Below are 27,465 nucleotides of genomic sequence, written 5' to 3' on the forward strand. Positions count from 1 at the left end.
TCTTCAGACCGGAAGTACATGGAAGTAACTCGTGCGGACGGGGTGGCAGGGAGGTACGTGCGGACGGGGTGGCAGGAAGGTACGTGCGGACGGGGTGGCAGGGAGGTACGTGCGGACGGGGTGGCAGGGAGGTACGTGCACCCGCCCTTAAAGTTGTCCCACCCCCGCCTTCGAACTGGCCCCCATGGGTTCTGTGCACATCCCTATCATCTAAGGGACCAACTGCATCCCTGGCAGGTTTTCTGTTTCTGATATATTTAAAGAAGTTTTTGTTATTCTTCTTGACACTTCTAACTATATGCTCCTCAAACTCTTTTTTTTTTTTTGCATGCCTTATTGACTCCTTGCATTCTTTTGCCAGAGTTTATGTTCCTTTCCAGTCTCTTCATTTGGGCAGGGCTTCCATTTTCTGAAGGAAGTCTTCTACCCTTTAACAGATTCCCTGACTCTACTTGTTAGCCATGCTGACATCCTCCTGGATTTGTTGGTACCTTTCCTCCTTGGTATACATTCCAACTGAGCTTCTATTATTGTGGTTTTAAATGAGTTGCATGCTTTCTGAAGTGACTTGACACACCAAACTTTCCCTTTCAGCTCCCTTTCCCCTAGTTCCCTCTTTTTTAGAAGTTTCCTCTTCTGAAGTCCAACAAATCTGTGCTGAACTTCCTTCGCTATGCTCCACTCACATATAAGCTGAACACTATGGTCACACTATAGTCACTGTTCCCCGATGGGTCTACAATTCTGACATCTCGGACCAAGTCTTGGGCACCACTCAGGCTTAAATCCAAGGTTGCCTTCTCTCTGGTTGGTTCCATGACCAACTGTTCTAAGGCCCAGTCTTTTAGCATGTCCAGAAATTCGGCCTCTCTGTCAATATCCGCATGTGAATATGTGAGGGTAATTGAAGCCACCCATCATTACAGCTCTGTCTCTCTCTGATGCTTCTCTGATTTGCTTCTCCAACTCCACGTCATTCGCAGCATTTTGATCCAGAGGGTGACAGGATGTCCCTAGTAACACATTTCCTTTCAGTCCTTGTATTGTCACCCATAATGATGCTGTGCAGGACTTCTAGCTTGTTGGATTCTATCTCTTCTTTAATATACAGTGCTACTCCAACTCCCAAATCCACCCCTCCCTGTCCTTTTCTGAAGAAAGCTTCCAAATAGTAGCTGGAAAGATTAGGTAAGGTAGCCACCACTGATACTACAGCAATCCTGAATACAGACACAAATAATTTCTGCTTAATTGTAGCCTCTCATTTCTCATCATTAAAGAATAAGCTGGACCAGTGGCAAGAGAACTGTCTTTTTGAGTTTACAGCTTGAAAGGGAACTGTCTGGCAGACACTCAGTCTACAAAGGGCAAGGGTTCTGGCCAAGTTGTTTCTGCATAGCCTGTACACGAAGTCCTTTTAGACGAAGTGACAAAGAACATCAGAGGTAATACTTGGGCAGATTAGAAGTTATACACCATGCTGTTTTTAGGCCATTTACCTTTAAAAAAAACCCCTTATGACACAATGTTCAAAAAGCATACCGTGATACCTGAACACACACCAAACGTATTTCAAACTCTGCTTGTCAGAAGACTTGCAACAACCCACAAAGTTTATGAAGAGGAATGCTGCTGTATGTATTTACAATGTTATATCCTAATTTTTGTTAATGTGGTTTAACACATTGCTGTTCAATTGAGAAATCTATTTGTCAAATCTAACAGAATAGGGCTTAAACTGGTTTAGCAAAATTACTCTAAGAACCACTTAAATACTTTAAAAGGTTTAAACATCAAATCTTCTTTTCTCTAAATTTATGGCATTGAAACTGGCATAAATATTTGTGCCTAAATTTAACTAATATTTACTGATATTTGTGCCTAAATTTCAAATGTATTTCATACTTTAATTTTATTAAAAGGAAATAGATAGTCTATGACAACGACAATATACAGAGCATCTAGGAATAGTATTTTTAAAAATTAATTTACAGAGAAGGATGTAGTTCCTGGCTTACATTTACACAAAATTCATGCAATTCTTATTCCTCACTTCTGCCCAATCAATTTTTAATAGTTTAGTTTTCTGAAGCAGGACTAGAAATTCCATTATTTCAATCTCACCAATTAATTTTATTTGTAAACACAGAACTTTTGTATGTAACATTTAAAAAAATCTATAAGATTCTGTTCAATAATTAACCTTTAAAAAAAGGGGGGGGACATTTTGCTTTTTTGCAGGATGCTGAAAATGTCTAGCTACAACAGAAATGATTAAAGGGATGTCCTTGAAGGCTATACATAAAAAATCTCCCCACCACCACACACACACACCAGAAATATTTGTAGCTACACCAGTCCCCTAAGCAGCCAGGGATACAAAAGCAAAGATTTTAAACTTAAAGGTAACTTGAGAAGAGAAAGAAACAAAAAGAGCACAGACACACACATTCATACACACACACACACACACACACACACACACACACACACACACACTTGTCCCAAGCCCTAATTTTCATGGGGTTACTTCAGCTAGCAACTAGCCAGAAGGTATTTTGGAACTTTCTTCATGTAATTAATACAGCCTTATACTGAATAGCATTAAGCACACATAGTACAAGAATAAGAACTTTTAAATATCTACTGGTGGCATTTCATTTTCTTTGCATACTTTAGACAATCACAGTCCCATAGCAACTGTTTGTAGCAGTCTCCAAGCAGAATGTAATGATCTACTCAGGACCCACTAAAATTTAAGAGTTCAGCACTGCTGAAGATCTTGTAATAATTTGCATTAGCCAAAATGAAACAAATGTCTCAATGTATCATCATAAGATGTCTCATGTCATTCTGTTAAGCCACAATCAATTACATTGTTCCACATATTTACTTGTAACTGAGGTGGATGTGAGTGCTTGTGATAGTTACTTAGACGAAGCTGAAAATCTCATCTGGAGGACCAAACTGGGGAAAAGACGAGGGTCTTTTCCAGGTTTGGGTGCAGAATTAAGAACTACAGTGACTGGTGACAATCTCTAAGTTATTGAAGTGAAGTATCTATTTACTTCCATTTTATTTATTTTCAGATTATTCCCCCACAATGTTTCTCCTCTCCAGCTTTGCTCTCCTCCTCAAAAATAGTGCTCTTTACCTACATTATTTTTAGCCACTGAAAACAATTTTAAAGCAACTTGTACAGCAAACATCACATTTTTCTTTTCAACAGGTTTGTCAAGTAAAGAATCATAGCAATGCATAGGTTTTCAGGAGAGAAATAGCCTCTGGATTTATCAAAAGAACCAATAGAAAACATACACAAGTGTGGATTGTGTTTCTCATTGCTTGCTTTTAAATTTGTTCAATGAAGTTTTACTACTTATTATATTATTATTATTATTATTTTCATTCATTCAGTTTCTATACCACCCTTCCAAAAATGGCTCGGGGCAGTTTACACAGCGAAATAATAATTAAAAAATAAGCTGGATCTCTGTCCCCAAAGGGCTCACAATCTAAAAAGAAACACAAGACAGACACCAGCAACAGTCAGACTCACTGGAGGTACTGTGCTGGGGGTGGATAGGGCCAGTTACTCTCCCCCTGCTAAATAAAGAGAATCACCACATTAAAAGGTGCCTCTTTGCCAAGTTAGCAGGGCGAATAACATGTTGCTCTCATTACTTTTTCACTTTTAGGCCACTTCCATATAGCAATAGAGAGCAGGATAATCAAAGTATTCTTGCAAGTTCCAAAAGGTGATCTTACTCCGTATAAACATGCTGTTGCAGGCTTCCATGCTACTTCCTAACATGATCTTACCCACTGTGTACACACTGTACAGGAACATGCATTATCTTTTTCAGTGCCATCTACTGGTCAACTCCCTCATTCCAAGAAGAACCTGCCTCTTTTCATTGCCGCTTCTGCAGCAACTGGGGGAAATCGGGCTCTTCTCAGAATACAAGAGCTGGACAGCAGATGGCACTGTGAACACTGCAGAAAAACAGGGTGGGAAGACAGGAAGCATCCACTATATGTTAACAGACTGTTGCATTGGACTGAAGTCAATGAACAGCATTTATCAAAAGAACTTTTGCAAATGTAAGTGGTTTGGTTTTGAAATGTTGTTTTATATTTTATTTTTAAAAACCCAATATAATAATATTATAATAATTGCCTAAACTTTAACTATGGATATCTGTTTTCACTGGCTTCCCACAGCACTCTCTCAGTCTACATGAAGAACATTCCCATTTATACAGGTAGTTGCTTATTTTAATGTTACCCCTATATTTCAGATAAATAAGCTAATCTGTGAGTTGTTTTTGGTATTGTGCCATTTAAGCTGCGTTATTGTTGACTTCAGTTACTTTGGCTTTTGTTGATTTGTAACTGTGCCAAAAAGAGAGATATTTTGCCTTCGTAATGCAGAGTTTCTCCATTCAAGCCTGCTGTTTTTAAAAAAATTATGACCCAGATTTACTCTAGCAGTCACTTTGAAATATCATCCATTCCTAGCAAGTAATCCTTTGGTAGATTCTTGTGTTCCTTAAAACCATATTATTCTAACCCTTTATGGATGGACTACATCCATTATCACTTGGAAGCAGTGTTAATCCCTCAGTAATTAACACCTTCATTAAAGTAATTTGAACTCAAAACAAGTTTAAGGTGTATTATTGGCTTAGTTAAATTAAGCTTACTGGGAATGATTTTTATTTCATTTGAACTTTCAACTTCTTTCAACTTTGCATTTCTAGTTGGCACATTATTCTCCCTTGATATACTTGAAAGTGGATTTAAGAGCACAGAACAGGTTTCATTAATAGTATACCTAGGAAGTCGTTCAAAGTAAGTATCTATGATATTGGCTGTTTTCTGGAAGGAAAGAGGAGCAGTAAGATGCATGGGAGCAAGAATTCAAAGGAAAACTTCAAAACGTATCTTTTTTATTTTAGAAACTGGATTTCTAGACAATGGAAATTGAGTTGATCTATTTGTAAAGTATGCAATTACATTTCACAGAGGACATTGCTACTCAAAATGTAGAACAGACATATGTACACAGGTACTGAAAGATGGGTAAGGTAAGACAGAAGAGGCACATATGCAGTAGAAGCCAATAGCAAGCAAGAATTAAATCTAGAGACTAAACTGGGAATCCTCTTGGAGTATCCATGATGCAAAGGCATCAGCTAATACATAAGTGGGCATTTCACTGTGCCTGGCAAACATGTGGTTGCACATGCAATCGATTTAAGACCACAAAGTACAGTACTTCTAAGGGAAATGGACTATGATACTCTTAAGCTGATCACTTCCTTCATGACACAGGCCTTTGCAATGTGAATTACAGAACTGTAGAGTATAGGCTCCACTCTGATTACACCAAAGCAAATTATGCTGAAGAACTCTGCCTTGATTGTACCAATTCTGATTGTAGGCAGGGGATTACAGAGGATTGCATGGAAAGGGGCATTCCTCCCCTACACAAAGAAAGTTAGCATGCTAGGGACCAGGTAAAACAAGCCCTTCTCCTGTATATGCTAGTTTTCCATATGCAGGAGGGTTTTCATATGGGGAAGCATTCAATTATGCAATTCTCTACCTGAAGCCTGAATTTGTACAAACAGTTTTATTTATCTGTATAGATCAGATCCAATATAAGGCTTCATTCCAAGTAATTTACTCTAACAGTTTAATAGTTAAAGAAGCTTGAAGAATAAGGAAGATCAGAAGTTGCCAAATTTCAATATATTCAGTTTTCATCCCCTACCATATAAACTGGCATCAGGAAGTGTCCCTTTAGCAATGTGCAAGGTTCTATGGCTTAAGAAGCTCATTGTACTATGACTGTGGGTCTTTCAGGAGGTGGCAATGATGAGCCCATGTCAATGCAAGTTATGTTGCCAGATGCTGGTGCTGCTCCTGAGCAGGTTTGCCCAGCATATCCTCAGTCCCAATTGGGCCAGGATCTTCAGGCCCACTTTCCCTAATCTCAAGAAGAATGGCAGTAAGCACCGACTGCTATTTAGATGGCCAAAGGAATGGTGGTGGCAAGGGAAATATGAAATATGGGCTGGCTAGACAGAAGAGGGGGGAAATCCCCATTCTGCTCATGCAAGGGGAAGGAGGAGTGAATTTTGCCAGTCCCCCATTTCCTCCTTGCTGAGGTTGGGGTATACTACAGAGCAAATTTTGGGAGGGACACAGGAGAATAGGTAAAAATTGCCCTTTCCCTTCTTCTGCTCCCAGAAGTCTCAGTAGGGAAGTTGCCCTATAGTTTTCACTCCAGTGGCACAGCAGGGAAATACTTGACAAACAAGCAGAAGGTTGCCATTTTGAATCCCGGCACTGGTATGTTTCCCAGACTTTGGGAAACACCTATATCAGGCAGCAGTGATATAGAAAGATGCTGAAAGGCATCATCTCATACTGCGTGGGGGGAGGCTAAGGTAAAACCCTCCTGTATTCTACCAAAGAAAACCACAGGGCTCTGTGAGCGCCAGGAGTCGAAATCAACTTGACGGCACACTTTACCTTAGTAACATAGAGGGAAAGAGGAGTATTCTTTAGGTACAGAAAAACTAGAAATAGCTATGGCATAATTATTACTAGAAGAATAAGAAAATTATGGCACCTGGGAGCAAAGGAGCATAATTCATGTGGCTCTTTAGAAGCAACTCTTTTAATCTTTGGATATTTGCCCCAAATTACCTCCAAGGTGACAAAATTGCTTCTGTACAAATAGCATGTAGATCTACATAAAGGTTACATGCTATTTACCACACAAGAGCTCTCCACATAGGAATGATCACATCTGAAGTGTCCCCGATTGTTCCTTCAAAGAACCAAAGCTATTATGTGCACTATATTTCTTATTTGTAGCAAAAAGTACCAAGATACACAGCTCTGTTCCTGCTAATCTTGCACATTGTCATGAAATCACATAGAGGGAATAAGCTGTTGTTGAGATAACTGGCTTCCATTAGTAAGCATGTGATTGGCAGGACGATAAAGTCTTTTCCCTCACAGGTCAGCTACTTTTTTTTAAAAAGGGCAATCCTGCTGATCCATCTTTTAGCTACAGTCTCTCACTGAGTCCCAATTCTCTTGCCTTTTAGCTTTGATATGGTTCAAGCTTTCCCCCTTGTATCAGCCCCTACCTGTCATCAGCTCCTCTGTACCAAACTGCAAATATCAGGAGTTTGACCTCAGGGCACAGTCCGGGTGGGCAGGTAAAACCTGACCACTGGACCTACTTCCTTATCTTTCATATCCTGCAATTCATGAAACAGTATCAAATTCAAACTAAAAAACAGAAGCATGACCTCTTATAAGAACTTTCTGAAAAAGGCTCTGTTGCCTTTCTAAGTATTCTTGAAAAGAACTGTCATCTGTCCTATTCAGAAAGAAATGGATCATAAATAAAGCAGAGTGGGGGAAACAGTGCTAAATCCTTACTAAAAGCAAAATGTCGTAGTTGGTAAAGATTTATATCACTGGGATGAGCTGCTGTTGGTAAGACCAGGGGGGGAAAATAAAGAGGGGCTCCTCCTTATATACATTCTACATCCAGAAGCAATCTTTTTTTAAAATGAGTGAAATCAATTGTATGAAATTAGTTATCACTAACAAAATACATGGCACATTCTAGATATTTATACATAAAAGTATACTCAAGACTCTCAGCAACAGATGCTTAAAATATTGAAGGTATTATGTCATAGTTTAGGACCAGCATAGAGCCAGCATAGCATGGTGGTTAGAGTGTTGGACTAGGACCGGGGAGACCCAAGTTCAAATCCCCATTCAACCATGAAACTCACTGGGTGACTCTGGGCCAGTCATGTATCTCTCAGCCCAACCTACCCCACAGGGCAGTTGTGAGGATAAAAATAACCATGCACACCACTCTAAGCTCCTCTGACGAAGAGTGGGATATAAATGTAAGAAATACATAGTTTAGGACCACACATTCTGCTTCAGTTTTCTATATGTAACCTGGAAATTATCATCATGAACTGCCTCAAAAGGCAGTCGTGAGTATGACTGAGACAAAGAATGTAAATTAATGTATACACTAGCTCTATAAGCAATTAATAATAAAAACAGAACTGCTATAATATGAAGGAATGGACAAGGCGCATCTCCAGTTAAGGGCCCCAAGTCTGTTCCTTTATCCCTGCCCTGCCCCCTCCCCCGCTTGGTCCAAGATCCCAGTATAAACAGTCTTTTGAGCACAATTTCTGTTTAAAAATCTATTTAAGGTTAGAGGTAACATGCATTACCATTAAAGATGAGGGTATACATTCCCTGACCCTAATTTGACCATCGTTCAATTTGGGGACACCATAAACTTTTAGAAGCTCTACTCCCTTCTCAGAGAAGTTCTTGGGGATTAATTTATTATTTATTTATTTGTTACATTTATAAACCGCCCCATCCAGAGGCTCTGGGCGATGTACAACAACTTTTAAAAAGACATAAACCCACAATTAAAACAATGCTAAAAACAATATCAAAACAATTCAAAAATGATTAAAATTATTTAAAACCAATTAAAATACTTTTAGAAACAACAACACTTTACACTAAATGTAATAAATAAACAATAAATAAATAAATTATGATCAAAGGAAATACTTCCAATTCTAGCAAACTCCTCCACTTTCTTCTTATAACACACAGAGTTGTTTCTAGTGAATTATCGTCTAAACCCCCTCCCCATCATTTTCTCGTTGAGTCATAGGAAACAAAGCAAAAGCTATTTGAAATGTTTCTTGTTGCATGATAATGTCTAGGCATTGATAGGAAAACTGTAATGGATAAATACTCTAGATGTACCTAATTAAAAAAACTTGTACAAATCAGAAAAAGCAGGGATATTCAAACACACCTTTTAAAATTCTGAAATTTGTGGAATCTATTTTTCAAGGAAGAGATTGGGATATTGCAATTTAGATCTATGCAAACTTACTAGTTTTACTGCCACAAGGCATCTAATGTGATAACTTAATTATTAGTGAAGGCTGTTTGCGGCAGTTAGTAAAAGTGTCAATAACTGCAGGAGAAAAGTGCAGCAGTTGATGATATAATTTCAACTTTGTATAGCAATAAGCTAGGAATACTTTAACATTCAATTTATATTGGAGTACATAGCTAGAAAGAATGGTTTCAGAAGGAACTTGGCGAGTATAATATAGGGGAGGCTAGAGAGTACTTTAGTTTCACTTTCTACTCACTGAGCGATCTTCTACAATGCCAAAGTAACCGAAAAGGGTAGATGGAAGCAGTTTAATAACTCTCATATTGAAGACTGAGCAGCACTGGATAAAGTCAGCCTGTGGCTGGGATCCACCAAGGCTCTGCCTCCCCCCCCGCCCCAGCAACACCTTAGCCCCTGCTCACACACTCTTGATCATTTGGGGGCATTCCGGAGCAGCGTATGATGTAGCAGGCTGGGGTAAACGACACCACCTTGTGTGCACACATTAGTGTCTTATACTAGCACACAGGGATATTGGGATCCCAGCCTATGAATCAAAGATCCGGCAATGGTTAAAGTGTGACAGTTTATAGGAGTATAAATAACGTCTTACTTGTCTGAGGTCAATAAATGCTAACTGCAAGGTTTCTCCATGGAATCCAGGTACAGGCTCAGAACTGGCAAACACTATAAAGAAAACAAGCAATAAAGAGATTTTATTTTAGTCAAAAGTTGCAATTCATTTTTTAAAAATTACAGTGTGGATAATAAAGCACTAGGCTATTGCCATTTCAAGAACACTGTGTTGGATCTTAAGAACATAAGAACCTAAGAACAGCCCTGCTGGATCAGGCACAAGGCCCATCTAGTCCAGCATCCTGTTTCGCACAGTGGCCCACCAGATGGTTTTCTGGTTTTCTGGATACAACCCAATGATCTAGATCTTAAGGAAGGTTTGTGGGAGAAGAACGTGCCCATTCTGCTCACACAGGGGGATGTGATTTTTGCTGATCATCCTCTATTAGCAGGTCCTTGTGCTATGTATCATGCTATTCCTGAGAGTCCCCAATCCTTGTGATTGGCTTTGGAGTGGGGGGGAGGGGGAGGTACTGCAGAATCAAGTGGTGAGTGAGAAAGCCTCATTGCACATGCGGAGTGCCACCCACAGTTTTCTGGATACAACCCAATGATCTAGAAAGATTTTAGTGACTCACATTCATTGTTCATGCAGGACAAGCAGGCTAAAAATCAACAGGTTATAAGAAATGTGAAGTTGGACAGAAAAGAATGAACACAGAAGCAAAACTGGAAGCAGATCTACAGACTAACATAACAATCAATGGAGGCTGAACAACTCTGAATATATTCAGCCAATATCTCTTTTAGAGAAACTTCTTATAAAATTAATTAAGTTTTGGTAAGTTACCCCAAGAGGTTTATTATATATATATATATATATATATATATATATATATATATATATATATATTCACTGGGATACTTCCAAACATTTTGCCACTGTGCTATGACAGTTCTATATCCCAATAGTGGTATGAGCAGGAAACTTTCTTTTTCTTCAAAGTGAATGGATGAAAGAAGAACTCTACAACAATCAAAGTTCCAGAACAGCCAACCTTTTTGCTTTCACAAGAACTGTTGCTCTGTAGAAGTACTACCTATAGGCTGGCAGTAATAAAAGACTGACACTAGGTGGAACAGAACATAAGATACAGACAAGAAGAAAGGTCTAAGCAGTGAAGTCAGGGGAAAGAAAAAAGGCAGCCACATCTTTAACACATTTTTTGATAATGGTATTCTAGCCTTTAAAACAGTGAAAGATTTCTAAATAGAGAAGGCAGAAGCATAGTAAAAATTCACCTTACACTTCTAATAGAACTTTTAATAAAGCAGTGCCCAAAGACTGGAACCCTAACTATCAATGGGTTGTATCCAAACACTGCATGAGCAAAAAGGAAGCTCAGGCAGGAAACTTCCCTGCTCCCTCTACCCACAGCAGGCTCCTGCATCCCTAAAAAAAATCTCCTAAGGATCCTGATCCCACAAATAAAGAATCATAGCTACTGCAGCTGCCAGTAATGATTGCTGAGTAAAAATTGAAAATACACTAAGAACAATTTATATGGCATTTTAGGTGTCCAACTTTCATATTCATTATGCATATTCAAGTCCTACAACATATTGTGCAGGACAAAAGATGAACTGATTCTGATGCAAAGACCACTGCACCAGTGCAATATGGCAAATTGCAGTTTTACATTGTTTTGGCAAAGCACCTAGGACATTGCCTCCCTGCAGAGTTGCTATCTTGCCATTCAGAATGGTCTAAGTACAATATGCAGATATACAATTGCTCTATGCAGCAGAGCAATGACATAATAAGACGTTATTTAAAAAAAACAACCCACACAAATATAATGTGCCAAAGGCAATAACTCTATTATAATTCCACTGAAACTCTGTGAAGGCTAAGTGATAATGGTATCAGAGGCGCTCTTACCCCTGGACTTCCGGGCTGAAGTACAGAGCTTCCACAATCCTCTTCAGTGTGATCATCCAGACAAGCATAATAATGATTAACTTTTGGGGGGGGGGGAGCCTCCAAAGGCCTTTAGGTCCAGGCTGCAAAATTACCGGGGTGAACCTCTTAATGGTATACATGCATCATTTTCCTTTCCTTTTTAGCTGGAGATGCCAGGGATTGAACCTAGAACCTTATACATGCAAGGGATTTGCTTGCCACCCAACGATGGGTCTCTCCAGTTATGGTCAAACTTTCTACCTTCAAGGAACCATTTTCATATTGTCCTGTCTGCAACGTATACATGTTTTGTGCCAGGTATGCAGCCGTTTCACGGCAAACTATATCTCATGCTAGAACATGTTCCTCGTTTAATGGCATGCTGGTCACTGGCCAGGACTGGCATTGTTTTTATCCTGTGTGAACCAAGATACTAACATAAGAAAAGACAGAGAAGTTCTTCTGCCATTACTGGTTTTTACACTGAAGTTCCTCCAAGGTTCCTCAGTTTTAAAATGACTATCAGATATCAACTAAATCTACTATGATATAAGTTATCCAAACCTAGAACTAAAGTCTTTTGTCCTGAATTTGGGATTCCATATATTCCCAGTTTAATAGGGCTTCTCTCTACTCACCATCTTGGTACGCATTTCTCTAGTGCAAAATAATGAAATAAAATGTTTTTTCTGATGATGATAATCCATAGCCAAGATGATTGCATAATAGAATATCCAAGCTGGCAGGAATCTTGGTGGCCTTCTAGCCCAAATCCCTGCTCAGCTCAAGAATCTGCTAAAGCATCTCTGACAGATGGTGGGAGGGCTGAAGGGGGCATAGGTAAAGGCACACCACATGCCTGCTTCTGCATCAGCTGGACTATCCCCTCCACACTGCTGTCCCCAACAGCAGCCACGCAAGACGGAACTATTCTAAGTGGGCTTCCCCTGGCTAACCGGACAAAAAGGCACCTTTTAAAGTGGTGGATGTATTTCTCAGAGGGAGAGCAATTGCCCCGTTCCATGCAGCAAAATGTCTTTCCGGTAGCTGCTGCTGGTGTCATGTACATGTGTGTTTCTAGACTGTGATCCTTTTTGGGACAGGAAGCTATTTTCTTATACTTCTTGCTATGTAAACCATTTTAAGGATTTTGTTGTTGTTGAAAATCTGTATATATTTTAAATAATAATAATAGTCATAACCATGATAGGGAGGGTGGCAGATGACACTATCACATGACTGCTCCTGATTAGCTCCAATTTGCCCCTCTTCCTGTTCTCCCTTTTCATAGTTCAAATATTCTCCATATGGGAAATTTTCAACTTTCTCTGTTTTTGAGTTCAGTATTTTTAAGTTCTGATTTCTTTTCTTCCTGCTGCTCATGTGGAATGGAATATTTAGGAACTAGCTGGGCCGGGCGCAGAACATCTGCGCCTCAACCAGCCAGCCCACCCATCGCCACTGCCTTTTTCTCTCCCCTGCCTGGTTTTCTGGCTGGCCCACTTCTACCCCTGCCTGCTTCTCAGCCCCCACATCCGCACTTTCTGGCTGGCAGGCCGGCCGGAAAGCCAGCCCACCACCTCCTCCCTCCCGCTAATGGCAATCTCCTGCTCCAGCCAGGCCGGGACAGCCCGTTGCCGCTTCCTCCAGCCAGCATCCCCATTTTCTCCCCTGTCCTCGTCCTCCCCCTATCCTATCTGGCAGCTGCTCGCGAACTCTCGCGAGAGATGCCACCCATGGGATTAGCAATGGGTACCTTAAAGAGAATGATATATAAATATACAGAATGAATTTTCCAACAAAATTAGTGTTATATAAACCCTATATATCTTTTAATACAGACTTCTAATCTAAAATATGTGCTTGCATTCTAGAGCAGCGATTCTCACTGTTGGGTCCCCAGATGTTACTGGACTTGAACTCCCATCATCCCCAGCCCCAGTGGTTTTGGGTTAGGGATTATGGGAGTTGAAGTTCAATAACATCTTGGGGACCCAGTGTTGAGAATCCCTGTTCTAGAGAGCTATGGCTAATAAATTTAAAATAAATGGCAAATAAAACATCTGTTTCTCAATGTTCTAATGCCAATTTATAGATTGAAACTAAGGCTTTCTATGCCAGTAAAAGAAGGAGAAATGGCTGCAATGTCAGAACCTAATATTTTACCATATTAGAATAGAATAGCTATTTTGCTATGTTAGAATAGCAGCTTCCAGCAGTTCCCAAGCCCGCAAGAACTTTTGATCAGTGTGATAAATATTTACAGATCTTTCATTAAATGGGAAATTGTCTAGCAGTTATCCAACTGTAGGAAACCTTGAATGACAAGATTGGGGGTGGGTGGGAGGGAGGTCTTATACCTCCGTATTTATCGATTCTGTATTGGAATTTGATAGATATCAGCAAAGTAAAGGTAAAGTGTGCCATCAAGTCGATTTCCACTCCTGGCGCCCACAGAGCCCCGTGGTTGTCTTTGGTATCAGCAAACCTTCTACTAAATGGGAATTACTCCCTTTAGTGTTGCAAACAGAATCTCATACTTACATTCACACTGCATGACATCTAAGTTAAATTGCTGAATGGCTCCCATGCTTATTTGTTTTAAGTCATTATCCAATAGCATCTGCATCATAGAGGTTGAAAGATGCTGGCAAGCTGACATACAAGCAGTCTGGGCCACTTTTCCCTATTAAAAAAGGTAGGAAGTTGTAAGAATAAGTATGCATTATCAAAATGAGCCATTTTCTCCTACATTTATTAAATTCAAGACAAACAGACAAGGATGCAAAGAGCCTTGGTGCAGCAGCACACCATCGGTAGAAGCAGACGGAGAGTTCCACTCATGGAAGGACCCCCTTCTGCTCACACATAATAGGCAAGGACCCCTTATGTGAGTACAGGTCTCCTTCCATTCACAGACAAGAGGTTTCACCAACTGTTCACTGCTGCAACCGAAGGTCTGAATGCCACCCAAGAAATGTTTACTATTCCTATCATCATCTTGTAAAAAAGTTAGTTCTGTTTTAGAATAGTGGCTTCCTTTAGCCTCATGGACCAATATTGAAGTATTTTCAAGCAACATAAATGGAGATTATATAAAATATCTCATTTTATATATCTGTGAATATTTTGCCAAGAACCCCTGAAATGTTGCATGCATTCAACATCACAAAGAAGAAGACAGTGTTACAGAAAACACATGCCTCTTTTGGGTTATTGATAACATGGACATCCTGGGATGCTAGATTTCCAGCTTCAAATAGTTCTTTAGCTATACAACACTTGATTGCATCTATGTATTTTCTCCAGTATATTGGGGGAAACCAGCAATTCTTGATTTGCATTATGCACTTTCTCCATATATTTGGGAGAATCTACAATTCATTTATAAAGAAGTATGCAGCCCTCTACTGTTCAAAATATACATGTGTCTAAACAATATACATATTCATTACAATACACAATATACTGCAATTCATAATTGCCATTGCTAGTGATTAACAAAATCATTTCAGATCTATGAAAGACCGGCTCTATGGAATGGTCTCCTGGATAATATCAGAGCTCTCCATGATTTGTTGGCTTTCTGTAAGGCATGCAAGACGGAAATGTTCCGTCGGGTGTTCAGTCGCCGAGATAGCTGGTCGCAGAGTGATCTGGTAATCCATAGTTATTATGTCTTGTAATGAGTACTGTATGGGGTTGTAGTTATGATGTTATTTATGTTGTATTTTATAGAACTGTGTTGTTTTGTATGTTGTTGCTTGTAAGCCGCCCTGAGTCCTATGGGAGTAGGGCAACATATAAATCTAAATAAATAAATAAATAAAATCTAACTATGAACATGCTAATGCAACATCTTCTACGTATTTCTAAGGCAACAAACGCCAATTATTTTAGAATCTATTTCTGTTTAATTGACCAGATCACGTCTCAAATATCAATTCAAATTTAATTTGTAATTAAAGAATGTTCTAACTGTTGTCAAATATATTTTCCCAACATATTAAGCTACCCATTATTTCTGAAGTTGCAGTATTTTAGAATGTATTGCTTTAACACTTAGAGTCATAACTTAAATACTGCAGTTTTCAAAACTGTTCTATTTAGAAATAATTGACATCATTCAATAATATAGTACATTTTGTTATAAACTGTATACTAAGCTTCAGAAGGAGAGAAGTGACAATGCCTAAAACATAATTAAGATTCCTTGGCCTGCACACACAGATTATGCTGTTCATTACATATGCACTAAATTTGGTAGTAGTTTTTGCAGGTATCGTACTCAACCTTTACATATGTTCGCCTACCGTTAGAAGCAAAAAGAGAAAATGCATAAGAGATAAATCATAGTGAGATGTCACCTTACTATTTCTGGTTTATGTTTATAACTAGTTTTATGTATTTCTGGAAACTAACTTCTACAGGCCTGTTCTACTTCTGTAGGGATTCTAAAATAATCTATTTATTTCAAACGAACATACTGACAGAAACACACCAATAGTAAACAAACAAGTGTAATAAATGAAAACACAATTAGCATGCCTTGAATGTCTCCCAAATTCAGTGGCAATTATACTGAGAGATGTGCAATTCTATTCCCCAAACAGAATATCAATATGAATGGAGAAGAAGGGCAAAGAGGGGAGATTGAAAAGAAGAGGCAGAATCAATAAGCATAAATTTAATTATGGAATCACAGATTTAAGATACTTAAAGGAAATGTCATTTTGATTTAATGGAACATTTGCATTTTGGTTTAATGTAATACTCCATCAAATCAGCTCCATGTCCTTTTTCTTGCCACTGTAATATAACAACAGTAAGCAAAACATACTGTGGATCACACTGCTATACAACATTCCATTTCATATTTATCACCAAACTCATATATTTGTTAAAAACTGCATATCAATGGTACTGGAGCACTAAGTAATGATTACAATACATGATATGAAAGAAGATTTCTATGATGTGCTTTTTAAATTGTGTAATACAAATGTCTTATTATGACACAGAAATGCCAACACCTAAAAAATTAACAAAATTGGTTTTCAACTATGTACTTGGATACAGGCTTATTGTTCTCATGTTGCAATCAAACAGAAGCAGAAGAGGAAAAAAGGAACATGTCATACCTACTTGAAATTACTAGATTTTCATTTTAGAGCAAGATAAAGAAACAGCCGAGAAATTTGTGTTTTAAGTTTAAGTCAGACATTTGATATTTTTACTGCTCAGTGTACCAGAACCATTTTTTTTAAAAAAAGATGTACTTTGCAAGATACAGTCTTCCAAGTTGAAATGTACAAAATTGATAAAAATCGGTTTTTGAAACTGCAAGATTAGTTAAAATTCACATTCAACAATCAAGCTCTCTTTTCTGTATTTCACAGTTCAATTTGCAGCACCTTTTGTTAGCGTTCAATTTCTCTTAATACATCTTTTACAAAGGAAATTTAAGCACCCATAAACATTAGCACCAATTTTGAATGAAACTTGTTCAGTTCCTCAAAAACATCCTTAATTATTAACATTGGATCACTCTTTGATGTTACTACCTCCACGAAACATATTTAACTAGGGAAACAAATCCATTTTCATCTCATTCCTCAAGTTAACTGCATCCATCCACCAAAGCAGATTTGTACTCCTCCATTGTAAAACTGAAGAAATAAGGATTTTCTTCGATTAAGAAATAACACCTGCTAGAAGTTAAAGGCCCCTACATTTTACCCACCCTTCACATATGCTGAAATACAAGTTTGTAAAAAGAGAAAAACCCTTAGACAAACTTCTTATATTTCAAAGGAACTTGTAAAAGAGAATCTGCTGACATGTTAAATCCTTTCTGTAGGACCCAAAAGCTTTTCTCTTAAGAACAATTGCTGTAAAGAGACATTTGGCTCCTAGGAAATTCCCAAAGGGTCAGCCATATGCATCCTTCCATGGCACCTTCACGGTGCTGCTTTCTAGACCCATGCTAGCTGTCTCAAAAGCAGCTTTCATCATTCAGTAGGGTGTCAGTCAATATGATTTATGGACTGCATTCAACAAAGTCAAAGCATATAGAATGAGAAATATGACTACAATCTGCTAATTTGTTTTGTATTGAGCCACTTAAGAGTCAAAGACCTGATGTCAGACTGAGACCAGCAACACAATTAACCAGCCGGTGACAGATTCATCCATCCTCCCTGCCAGGCTGTGCCAATCAAGGACAGCATGAGACGACATTTGGAAGAATCAGTAAGAAACCCCTTTCTCTAAGTAACCTACGTGGGCTTTTGATTGACAGTTTTTGAATATAGCTTGCCGAGTGCCACCACCCTTTATCCAATAGTTCCTCGCTGCAAGCTGTGAAATACGGCTTTTACTGCCAATCACAAGAACAATAAAACACAATCCACAACCCCCCAAGCAAACAGGGAACAACAAAACTTGTCTGTTAGACCTGAAAAAGTCTAGGTTCATAATTAGTTTAACAATATTGAATCACACATTAAGCAGAAGCTTCTTTCAATGTATTAAGTCCATTGTACAACATATATATATTTTAGTATGTGTAGGCTGTCAACTATTCTCATTATGGCAAGAAGTAGGACTAAATTTGAACAGGAATCAATTCCATTTTTCCATAAAAAAATAATCTAACAGTCATTAAGCATATTTTTATAACTGTGCTTGATAACAAGTTATCAAAATGAACAAGCTCAAAACTTATTTATTTATTTATTTATTTATTTAATACATTTCTAAAAATATATACTGAAACTATTTGCAATGTCCCTTCCATATTAGCAGTTAGTCAAGACTGTCAGATTCCAAGAACGGCTGTGCCAGGTAATTAAAAGATTAGAATGTGTTATACCATCACATCACAGGAATATATGCTTTTAGGAGAATGGTGCAGGATTGTGATCTTGATTTCAATGAGAATTGTTTGTGAATATAAATAAGCTTCAGTGAATATAAATAAGCTTCAGAAGTCTTCATTTTCAGATATAGGACTCCTTTCACCAGAATCTCACTTTGCCAACTACTCTTTGCATATTTGAGGAAGAAGTTGTATAGCCCAAATTTTTCAGAATGTGCAAACTAAGAGCTGTTCCAATCACATAAGAATAGGATTATGCATGACATGAAGACTAATTTAGTTGCTCACTCTTGTTCTGCTGCTGCCACCATTACAAACCGTTAAATCAAAGCTTTTGTAGATGATTTATTTCTGAGGAACTCTATGTGAAAGCAAACACATAAGACCAAAGCAGAGACCATGAATAGGGACTTTTCTGGGGGACAAAGTATATATATTCAAATATATACATAAAAGCTTACAAACTGCACAAGGATGTGGGTGGCTTGAGCACTGCAGACACATGTGCAAGCAGCTGAGATTGAGCTGTGTGACATAGGGCAGCAGTACAAGCTTCAAATTGACCATTATTTCCAATGGGTGGTGTGGTGTGCAACTCCATGAGTGGAGCCCTTACCATCAAGCACAGCTGCCCTGCACCACAACCCTATTGCAGCTGTTTGCGTGTATGCAGGGATGCAAACAGTGCTCATGCGCCAGCATTGCAGCCTGGTGCAGTAGGTAAACCAAAGTAGAAATCTAAAATGCAAGCCATGTATCTGGGGGCGTGGGGAGCTGCCTCCTTGCTCCCCGCTGCAGGCACTCATTCATCCAAATGGTCCAAAAGAATGTGTGAAAATGGTCCAAAAGGGTTTTTTTAAACAGCTTTGAAAGATAAGAGCAAATGGTTCTTTTCAAATCAAATTGGTTTTAGCTTCTAGACTAGAGGAAAGAATAAGACAGCAGGAGATTTTAAAGTCTGGCATATAAATTCTTCGCCAAAACTGGATGAATAATTTAATTTCTTGTTCTCATCAACAGATAATAAATTCTATACTGTCAAAGTATTATAAAGTACTGTAGTGTGCATCAGAACAAGCTGCTTTTGGGGGCATCCGATACACATCCAATCCCATGGTGAATGAACTCAAATCATATGCTTGCTTGATGACATATGAGAGTACTGTATATGGAACCACATACTTGGCCAGTGTCATTAGATGGGATAAAATTTAACCCTTTGTTAGAATATTATGTAAATTATGTGTAAGATAGTAACTTTATCTGTAACTAACAAGCTTTTGTGTGATAAAATAGTCTACTGAAGACAAATTAATTCTGGTGAAACATTAAGATTTAAAGATTACAAAACTGGATCTTCATACTATTGGTACCACATAGTCTCCATCTTATCTGATTTCACTTGTGTAATTCACCACCACCAGTATGACTGGAAGCTGAATGAGAGTACGCTTGGATATTTTTTCCAACAGTTCCATTCTATGTTTTGCAGATGCACCCTATGCCAGATTAACTCATTAGCGAAGGTAGCATTTGCTACAGGCCCCGCACTTTCAAGGTCCCGGCCCTAAATGTTTGAACTGCAAGCTTTTCTCCTATTCCTATAATCTCCTTTCGTCTGGAGATCTCTCCTCCTCTCTGCTTCAGCAATCCACCCCAGGCGGGAAAAGAGCCGCTGTGTTCTTGGTGCTCACCGGTAACCCAGCCCTCACAGCTTCATTCATTCTGTCCTGCCCTCTCCCAGCCTTATTGGTTCTGCTGGAGTCTTGTGCTCCTCCCCTCTCTTGGAACTGGTATGTAACTGCAGAGCCAACCAAAGACGCTGCTGGTCTCTCTCAAAGAAGGAAAGTAAAACATTTTGTATAAACCAACCCTTTGCTGTTTGTTCTGTTTGTGTGTGATTTGTTCCCCTTGGTCAAGTGTTTCTCTCTCTCCCCCCATACCCCCATGACCGTGTGTGTACATGTGAGAGAAGTCCCACCGTGTGTGTGTGTGTGTGTGAGAGAGAGAAAGTGAGTTTTAAGCTTCTTCTTTTAAATCATTTTCAAAGTATGCCAAAATTGTTCTAGCACAAATTTGTAAGAAAAGCCCTCCCCATCCCACCTTCTAGTGAGGAAATTAGTCAGTACAAATGTATTAAAAGCTTTAAAAAATAATGGGGAGGGGGAGGAATGCTTTGACAAAATGGCTGTTTATAGCTCTAATCTGGTCTCTCTGTTTCTCCCCCCTCTCCCCTTATTAAAAATATTTATATGCTGCTTTTTTAGCAACAGAGTTCTCAAAATAGCTTAAATAGCAATATATGAGAAAATGGTTCTCTCTCAACATGTTTCCCCTTTGAATAATTGCTGTTTTGTTTTGCTTTGTGCTTGTAACATGCTCCCCCACCAAAAGTCTATTTTTGTATACTTGCTTCAAAAAAAAGACTTTGCAAATCAGATCACCTCCGTAAGTGAGAGACGAGGGAAGAGTGGCAGGATTATCCATACCAAATCTGGTATTGGCAGGTATGTTCAGAATTTCTTCTAAAAATATCCCCCCCAAATAAATGAATCTTTCCCTGAGTGTATTTTAGTGTAAAAAGTAGTGAATTCAGCTCATTTAAGTGGCAGGGTAAGGGGTGTGTGTGTGTGTGTGTGTGTGTGTGTGTGTGTGTGTGTGTGTGTGTGTAAGAAAAGGAATGAGACAAAGAGCAGAAAGGAGAAGGAAGACAGAAAGTGGCATGAGGTGGGTGCAAGGCTATGTGTGGCTCCCCAGAGGTGCATCAGAATCTAATCTGGCCCACCACCAGATTTGAGTTTGACACCCCCTGGCATAGTGCATTTGGAAGAGAGAGATAAAATCCAAGCCCCAATATTTTTATGTGTGTGTGGGGAGATCTTTTATGGGGGGAATTATTGTTGCATCCCCTGTAATTTCCTGCTGGATCCACCTCTGGCTCTTAGAAATTTCTTGTCACGCTCGCTTTCCTTACGATGCTGGATGAGATGGTGATGCCCATGTCCCACCACCCCACCACTGGTACCCTGAAAGGTGCTAATAGCCTTATCCACTGTTTGCACATTAAAATAGTAGCTTTTTAAAAAGCCAATCCAAGGAAAAACCATCTGCTGTTAATATAAGAGCAAGATTTACTCTGGGGATGAATTTGAATAAGAATATTTGTTTTTATTTGTTTTATTCATTCATTCATTCATTCATTCACTCACGACTCAGTGAATTACTTTACTATGCAAGTAAATTATGTTTTAATATTTATGTGCATTTCAAACATTTAGGGCTCCTTTATAACATATGCTACAGGCCCCGCATTAGCTTAATCCCGCCCTGGATGCACCAAAATACCCACTTGTTCTCTGCAAAAACTGATCACCACATACTGATTTCTTCTATGTACTGAAACTCAGTGAGCAGTAGCCAGTCTAACTTAGTCTTGACTAATTTGCCTTATTGATTTCAGTGGTGCTTAGTCAATTCAATTCAGTTTATTATGATCAAAGATCAGCACAATGGTGCTTAGTCATGATTAACTCATCTTCATGTTGCTCCATACTCAGAAACTAAAAGCTAGGGAAAAAATACTAAAACAAAATAGGAGTCAAACAACAGAAGCAACAACTGAGAGGCATCCTTTACAAACAAACACTACAAATCATGTTTCGTGTGACCTTTTCCAACCAATCTATTTGTATCACAGCATGATGTAAGATTAGTTCACCATATCTATAATGTTAATAGTTCCAAATATATAAGGCTATACTCCATATAAAAATATTTGTATTTTCTTTTTTTTTAAAACACACCAACAGCAGCTTCTGCAACATGTTTTAATGGAGAATCTGTGCTGAATAAATACATATATTTAGAGAGGTTCGGGAACAGGCCTTCTCCATTGCTGGCCCTGGGCTTTTGAATGTGCTCCCTGTCGAAATAAGAGTCTCCCCCATCTCTGGCAACTTCTAAAAAGGCACTGAAGACACATTTATTCACCCAAGCTTTTAATTAGAATTATGGTTTTAAATTTTTAATGTTGGTTTTAAATTATATTAATGTTAATGATTTTAATGTTTAATTCAGTTTTGATTTCAATTGTTAATTGATTTTAATTGTTTTTGTTTTGAGGTAAACAGCCCTGAGCCATTTTTGGAAGGGTGGTATATAAATCAAATCAAATCAATAAATAAAATATATATGCTTCAGACAGTGCAGTTTTACAGGGCATAAAGAGACAATGGAAAAGTGATGGCTGCCACAGGACAGCCATTGTTGGCCTGCTTTGCTCTGTGAAGTTTGACTTGGTTTTTACTACGCAGTGCCATTTGAACATCACTTTTGTGTTATTTGTCACTTGGTAGGGGTGTGCGCATGTGTGTAAAAATGTATTTAAAGAGTTTTATTTTCCTGATTGCTAGTTTATGGCCCCAAGTGTACCAGATGCCACAAGGAGGGTAGGGGTGGGGGGAAGGAAATAATTTTATTCAATTGGTTCCGTTTTGTATGTTTAGTATAAAGCATATATAGAACCAATTTGATCTTCAGAGTTGTTTTGCATACTGGTCCCCACCCCCTTTGCCTGTTGTTCAGTACTATACAGAAATACTGTTATCAAGTGGGAAATGTGTGATGTGGACAATGAAACCAAGTAAGCAGAACACAATTCTGCATCAATGTAAAATCTAAAAAAAGAGGGGAGTTTTCCCAACTCAATTTTAAATGCACAATAACTAGCAAATCTATTTTAAAAGTGGCAATTATTTATTATAATGCAAATATTTGTGTTGGTCCAAAGTAAACTACTTAAAATAAGTTGATGACCTGAAAATAATTGGGGCATGAATCCTTTAAAGTAATCAATCATCTTTTTTCTTTTCTTTTTAAAAAGAAATACGTGTGAGTGCAGACATTCTCCTAACTTCAAAAAGTATGTTTTTGAAAGAGGCTAAGAAACTTTCACCAGCTCTTTATTCTCAGCCACTATCTGGCCATTTTAACCTTATTTCGTATGCACATCCCATAGCTGAATTTTGACACCTGACCTCACATCCAAGAGGTCTTATGGTCTCCTTTGAATGATCTCATTTCAGATGCAATGCATGCCCTATCATGTTTCTATGAGCCTTTAAAAGGTTCCTTCTGCCTTGATGTCCAAAAGACCAAGGTTAGTCTTCAACTTGGATTCTGCATGCAACTATACAACTTAGTAGTGAGTCTGATCAAACCAAATACAGAGCTTTTTAATAAAATCACTCAGTATTGAAGCAATAAGCCTGCAGGCAGTTCATAGTTTAAAATTTCCATGTGCATGCTTTTCTTGAGCTTGCATCTACTTACCGACATAGCTGCATGGTCATTGTTGTTATTCTGAGAAGGAAACCAGTAAGGCAATCAAAACAAAAAATTAAAAGTGCACTGTCAACATCAAATTGCATTTTGGTAGCAGTCAGAAGGAAGAAAACACACTTGATAAAATAAATTAATAACCTTATTAAAGAGTTTAATTTTCTTGAAGATCTAAATGGTGCAAAAATATCAAGATTTAAATTAAACCTGCCTTGATTACATAGAAGACTTTGGTAAAGTCAAGCAAATCTTTTGTTTGAAGCTGTAAGATATATACATTTTAAGGAATCAACTGATACTTTGAAATATTAAAGAATGCAAAGCACAGTACTAATGTGAGAGTCAGGCGAGTGATGAATTGTGCAAACAGTATTTCTCAGCAGATAATTTCTCTAGCAGAACTCAAATGATAATTTCAAAGCACTGTGGACAGGGTCCAAATAACTGCAGGGGGTCCTCTGATCATGCTTTTAAGCTCCACTTCTACCCCCAGCAGCCCCTCCTGCACCCGCCAAAAACCTCCTCTTCTGTGTGCACATGGAAATGTTTTCCATCTGTGTGAACTGGATCACAATCATTATCAATCTGTAATTTAAATACTTTATGAAAAATGTACTTAGGGAACAGTGTATATACTTCAGTCACAGGATACATTTTTATATATCACATTAAGTAAAGTAATAAAAAGGCCTGTTTTAAAGGTAGTTGCAAATTATTGCCTTCTTAGGTTGTTTTTAAATACAAATCGCATGTTATCAGATGGCAACACAGACAAGTGAAATACAAATTCATGTTTAGGGTATTTAGGAATAAAGCTGAAGAAAAACTTCCACGAATCAAAGGACATCACAGAAGCTACAGACAAACAGAAACCTTAAGCTGCTACAGGGATAGTTGCCTTTACTGTAAAATGTGCATACAAGACAACTTCATAGTTAATGGTGGATGTAACACATGTAAGCGTATACACTTATAATGCAGAAGTTACTAAGATAAAAAATAACCATAAGTTACTCTATACAACTGTATAGATAGTTCACTACAATCTATGTAAAAATAGAAGTCTCCATCCACTTTCTATATAGTTGTGCCTGTCGTAGATATTTTCATACCAGTAGTAAAAAGCTACATTCTTTGAACAACATACAGCAATAGTAAAGGATGAGGAAAGGGGGGCGAGGGGGCTTCTGGAAACTGCTGTCCAATGAGACATCTGCAGTTCTATCTAGCATTTTTAATTTGAAATATTTGTGGTTTTACTTTTGGTTTGCACTCTTTTTTTGGGCACTGTTGGTTGTATATCATTGGTTTTAAATGGTTGGTTTGGTTATTCTATTTAATGTAAATTGTAATTTTTAACTGCCTATTCACCTTGAACTCCAACTTTTGAAAGAAAGGCAGTATATAAATCTAACAAACAGATGGACGGAGTAGACTTGTACCAAATCCCATTTTCTCCCAGGCCCCTGCTCCTGGCCTCAACACCAGCATAATGGTATGTCAGCTTCAGAAATGCAAGTTAAAATTTACCATGGAACCCAATGAAGAGCTAAAATACACTGCACACCTCCTCCTCTACCAGGATGGAGCACAAGATTCTGTAACCAATCATAACACATCCACTTGTACATAAATCCCTGTCAGAAAAGCCCATCACTCAGATTAGACAGGACAGATGGCATGGAACTTTGTACACTGTTCACACAAGAGGGAACTCTGGTGGACAGCAAAAAACCCATATTGCATAAAACAGCCTGACCACATAATAAATATGGGAGAAAGCTTGCCAACATTTGTCTTTGTGGAATGGTTACAGGTAATCTGCCTCAGGAATGCAAACACAAATACTCAATAGGAATGCCTACGCCACTGCCTCAGTTGGGGAGACAATGACAATACCCCATACAACAAGGGTGCTGGAACAGTGCCTCAAAATATGACTGCTGCAAATGTCTCCCATGTCTCTCCTCCATTCACCACTTCAGTATTGTCAACGATGTCATGGCTAAATTGTATTGGTCAACCATTCCAGAGTAAGCAGCGTATGAGGAATGGGCAGTCCCTGGTGGCCATGACTTCAAATATGCAGGTAAGCCTGCAGCTGGTGAATGCCAGACACTCCATTCCTACCATTACTACTGCTGGACAAACACACAGAAACCCTTTTGCTTTGCAGGATGACATTCTGGTCACATGGAGCAGAACAAATACACAAAATACAGTGCACAGAGAGATCCACTACAATTACCTACAGGGGAGGGGTAAATCTTGCCTCAGCCACAGCACTCTGCCCCACAACATGGAAGACACTAGAAGAACACTCAGGTGGTAGCACTCTTAGTCACTCACCCACAAATGCCTACCATGCATCCAGAAGCAATGTGCTTAAACTGCTAATCATCACTTGCTACTATCACTGTGTCTCTTTGCTCTCTACAGGCAGTTTTCCAACGAGGATAGGACTTTCTAGTGCCATGCAGACCACAAGGGAAGCCCACAGCATGATCAGCAACAGTGACCTATAGTACTTCCAGCTGCTCCCCATGGGGTTGGCCCAGCCTACTTGCTTCAGATAGACTCCTGCGGCACCTTTGTAAGGCCAATCTCAGGCAGTCAGGTAACAAGGGAAGACACCCAGCATAGAAATGGTCATGAAGAACACCAGCCCTGCTATTTTGCCCTCTGTCATGAAATCAAAGGCACAGGAGCCCTGCTGGGTTAAGAAAGCTGGTAACCCCATTCATCTCTCTGTTTCAGAACCAACTTCATCTAAAATGTTGTTGAATAAAAGTTTTCACTTTGTCAGAGCTGATGCTTCTTTGTCACTACAAGTTGTCAAATTGGGATTGCTCTCCCCACCTGCAATTCAATCTCACTTTGGCTGGTCTCAGAATGGTAAAGGGGCCCAGGGACATCTCAGCCAAAAGAGCTCAGGATTGGCAATTCCTCCAAGCTCTGCTCACTCTGGCTCCAGTGAGAATAAATAGGCAGAGCTCACAAGTAGAGAAGGAGCAATAACCAGCCAAAGAAAATTGAATGGAGGGCCAGAGTGGTCAGATGGATAGTCAGGAAAGGGATGGGTCAAAGAACTAACTATGCCATGTTGAATTCCCTGATTGGTTCAGGCACTACACACTCTCAAGTGTGCCTATGGGCCTCTCCCAGTCTTTCCCAGCAAAAGATCAACATCCAGGGTTTGAACCTAGGATCTCTTAGATTTCATTTCAAGCCTGAGCTGCTCCATGGGGCAGGACAAAATAACTGGACAACTGTAGTGTAGTGGTTTGGTCTGATTGGCAAGTCATACCAGACCAACACACTTGTGCATTTAGAACAGTTATTGTACATATATTTATCCAAGCATTAAAAGAGAGATATAACCACAGAAGACAGAAATAACACCTGCCTCTTGATCACAGACAGAAGGCGGGGGGGTGGGGAAATCAAATAGCACACAGTGTTCACACACACAGTATGTTCTACCATGCTCTTCTATCGAACAGTGTTTGATTCCTAGTCATCATGGAAGCCCTTATTAATACAAATTGAACAGGCATCCAATTCAGTCTCTTCCCCAAACCTCAATAGCTCTCTAGCCTTCTTCAGACGTCATTTCTTCTATCAGAGTTCATCCTTACAGCTCCAAAAGTAGGCAGGAAGTCCCACCCTGGAGCTGTCACTCACCACTTTCTGCTGGGCGCTCACAGTTGGGGG

General features: G+C 38.9%; 1 protein-coding gene and 1 long non-coding RNA gene across 8 annotated transcripts in view; one reads left to right on the forward strand and one right to left on the reverse strand.

Annotated features, from left to right (window-relative positions):
- Positions 1–27,465, reverse strand: part of EXOC6 (exocyst complex component 6) — a 138,180-nt gene that overhangs the window by 27,500 nt on the left and 83,215 nt on the right. For 6 of the 7 annotated variants that reach the window (XM_053309489.1, XM_053309488.1, XM_053309492.1 and 3 more), the window contains 2 exons: positions 14,076–14,217; positions 9,606–9,679 (listed from right to left, as the gene is read on the reverse strand). In XM_053309489.1, the coding sequence (XP_053165464.1) occupies positions 9,606–9,679; positions 14,076–14,217 (216 nt within the window). Of the gene's footprint in view, positions 1–9,605; positions 9,680–14,075; positions 14,218–23,742; positions 23,773–27,465 lie in introns of all 7 variants that reach the window. The other variant, XM_053309487.1, reaches the window with a different exon arrangement.
- LOC128350790 (uncharacterized) lies at positions 20,208–26,558 on the forward strand. The gene is made up of 2 exons (XR_008319456.1): positions 20,208–20,918; positions 26,191–26,558. It is a non-coding gene; the product is annotated as an uncharacterized LOC128350790 (long non-coding RNA).

Source organism: Hemicordylus capensis, chromosome 3, assembly GCF_027244095.1.
Source record: "Hemicordylus capensis ecotype Gifberg chromosome 3, rHemCap1.1.pri, whole genome shotgun sequence".
NCBI lineage: Eukaryota > Metazoa > Chordata > Lepidosauria > Squamata > Cordylidae > Hemicordylus > Hemicordylus capensis.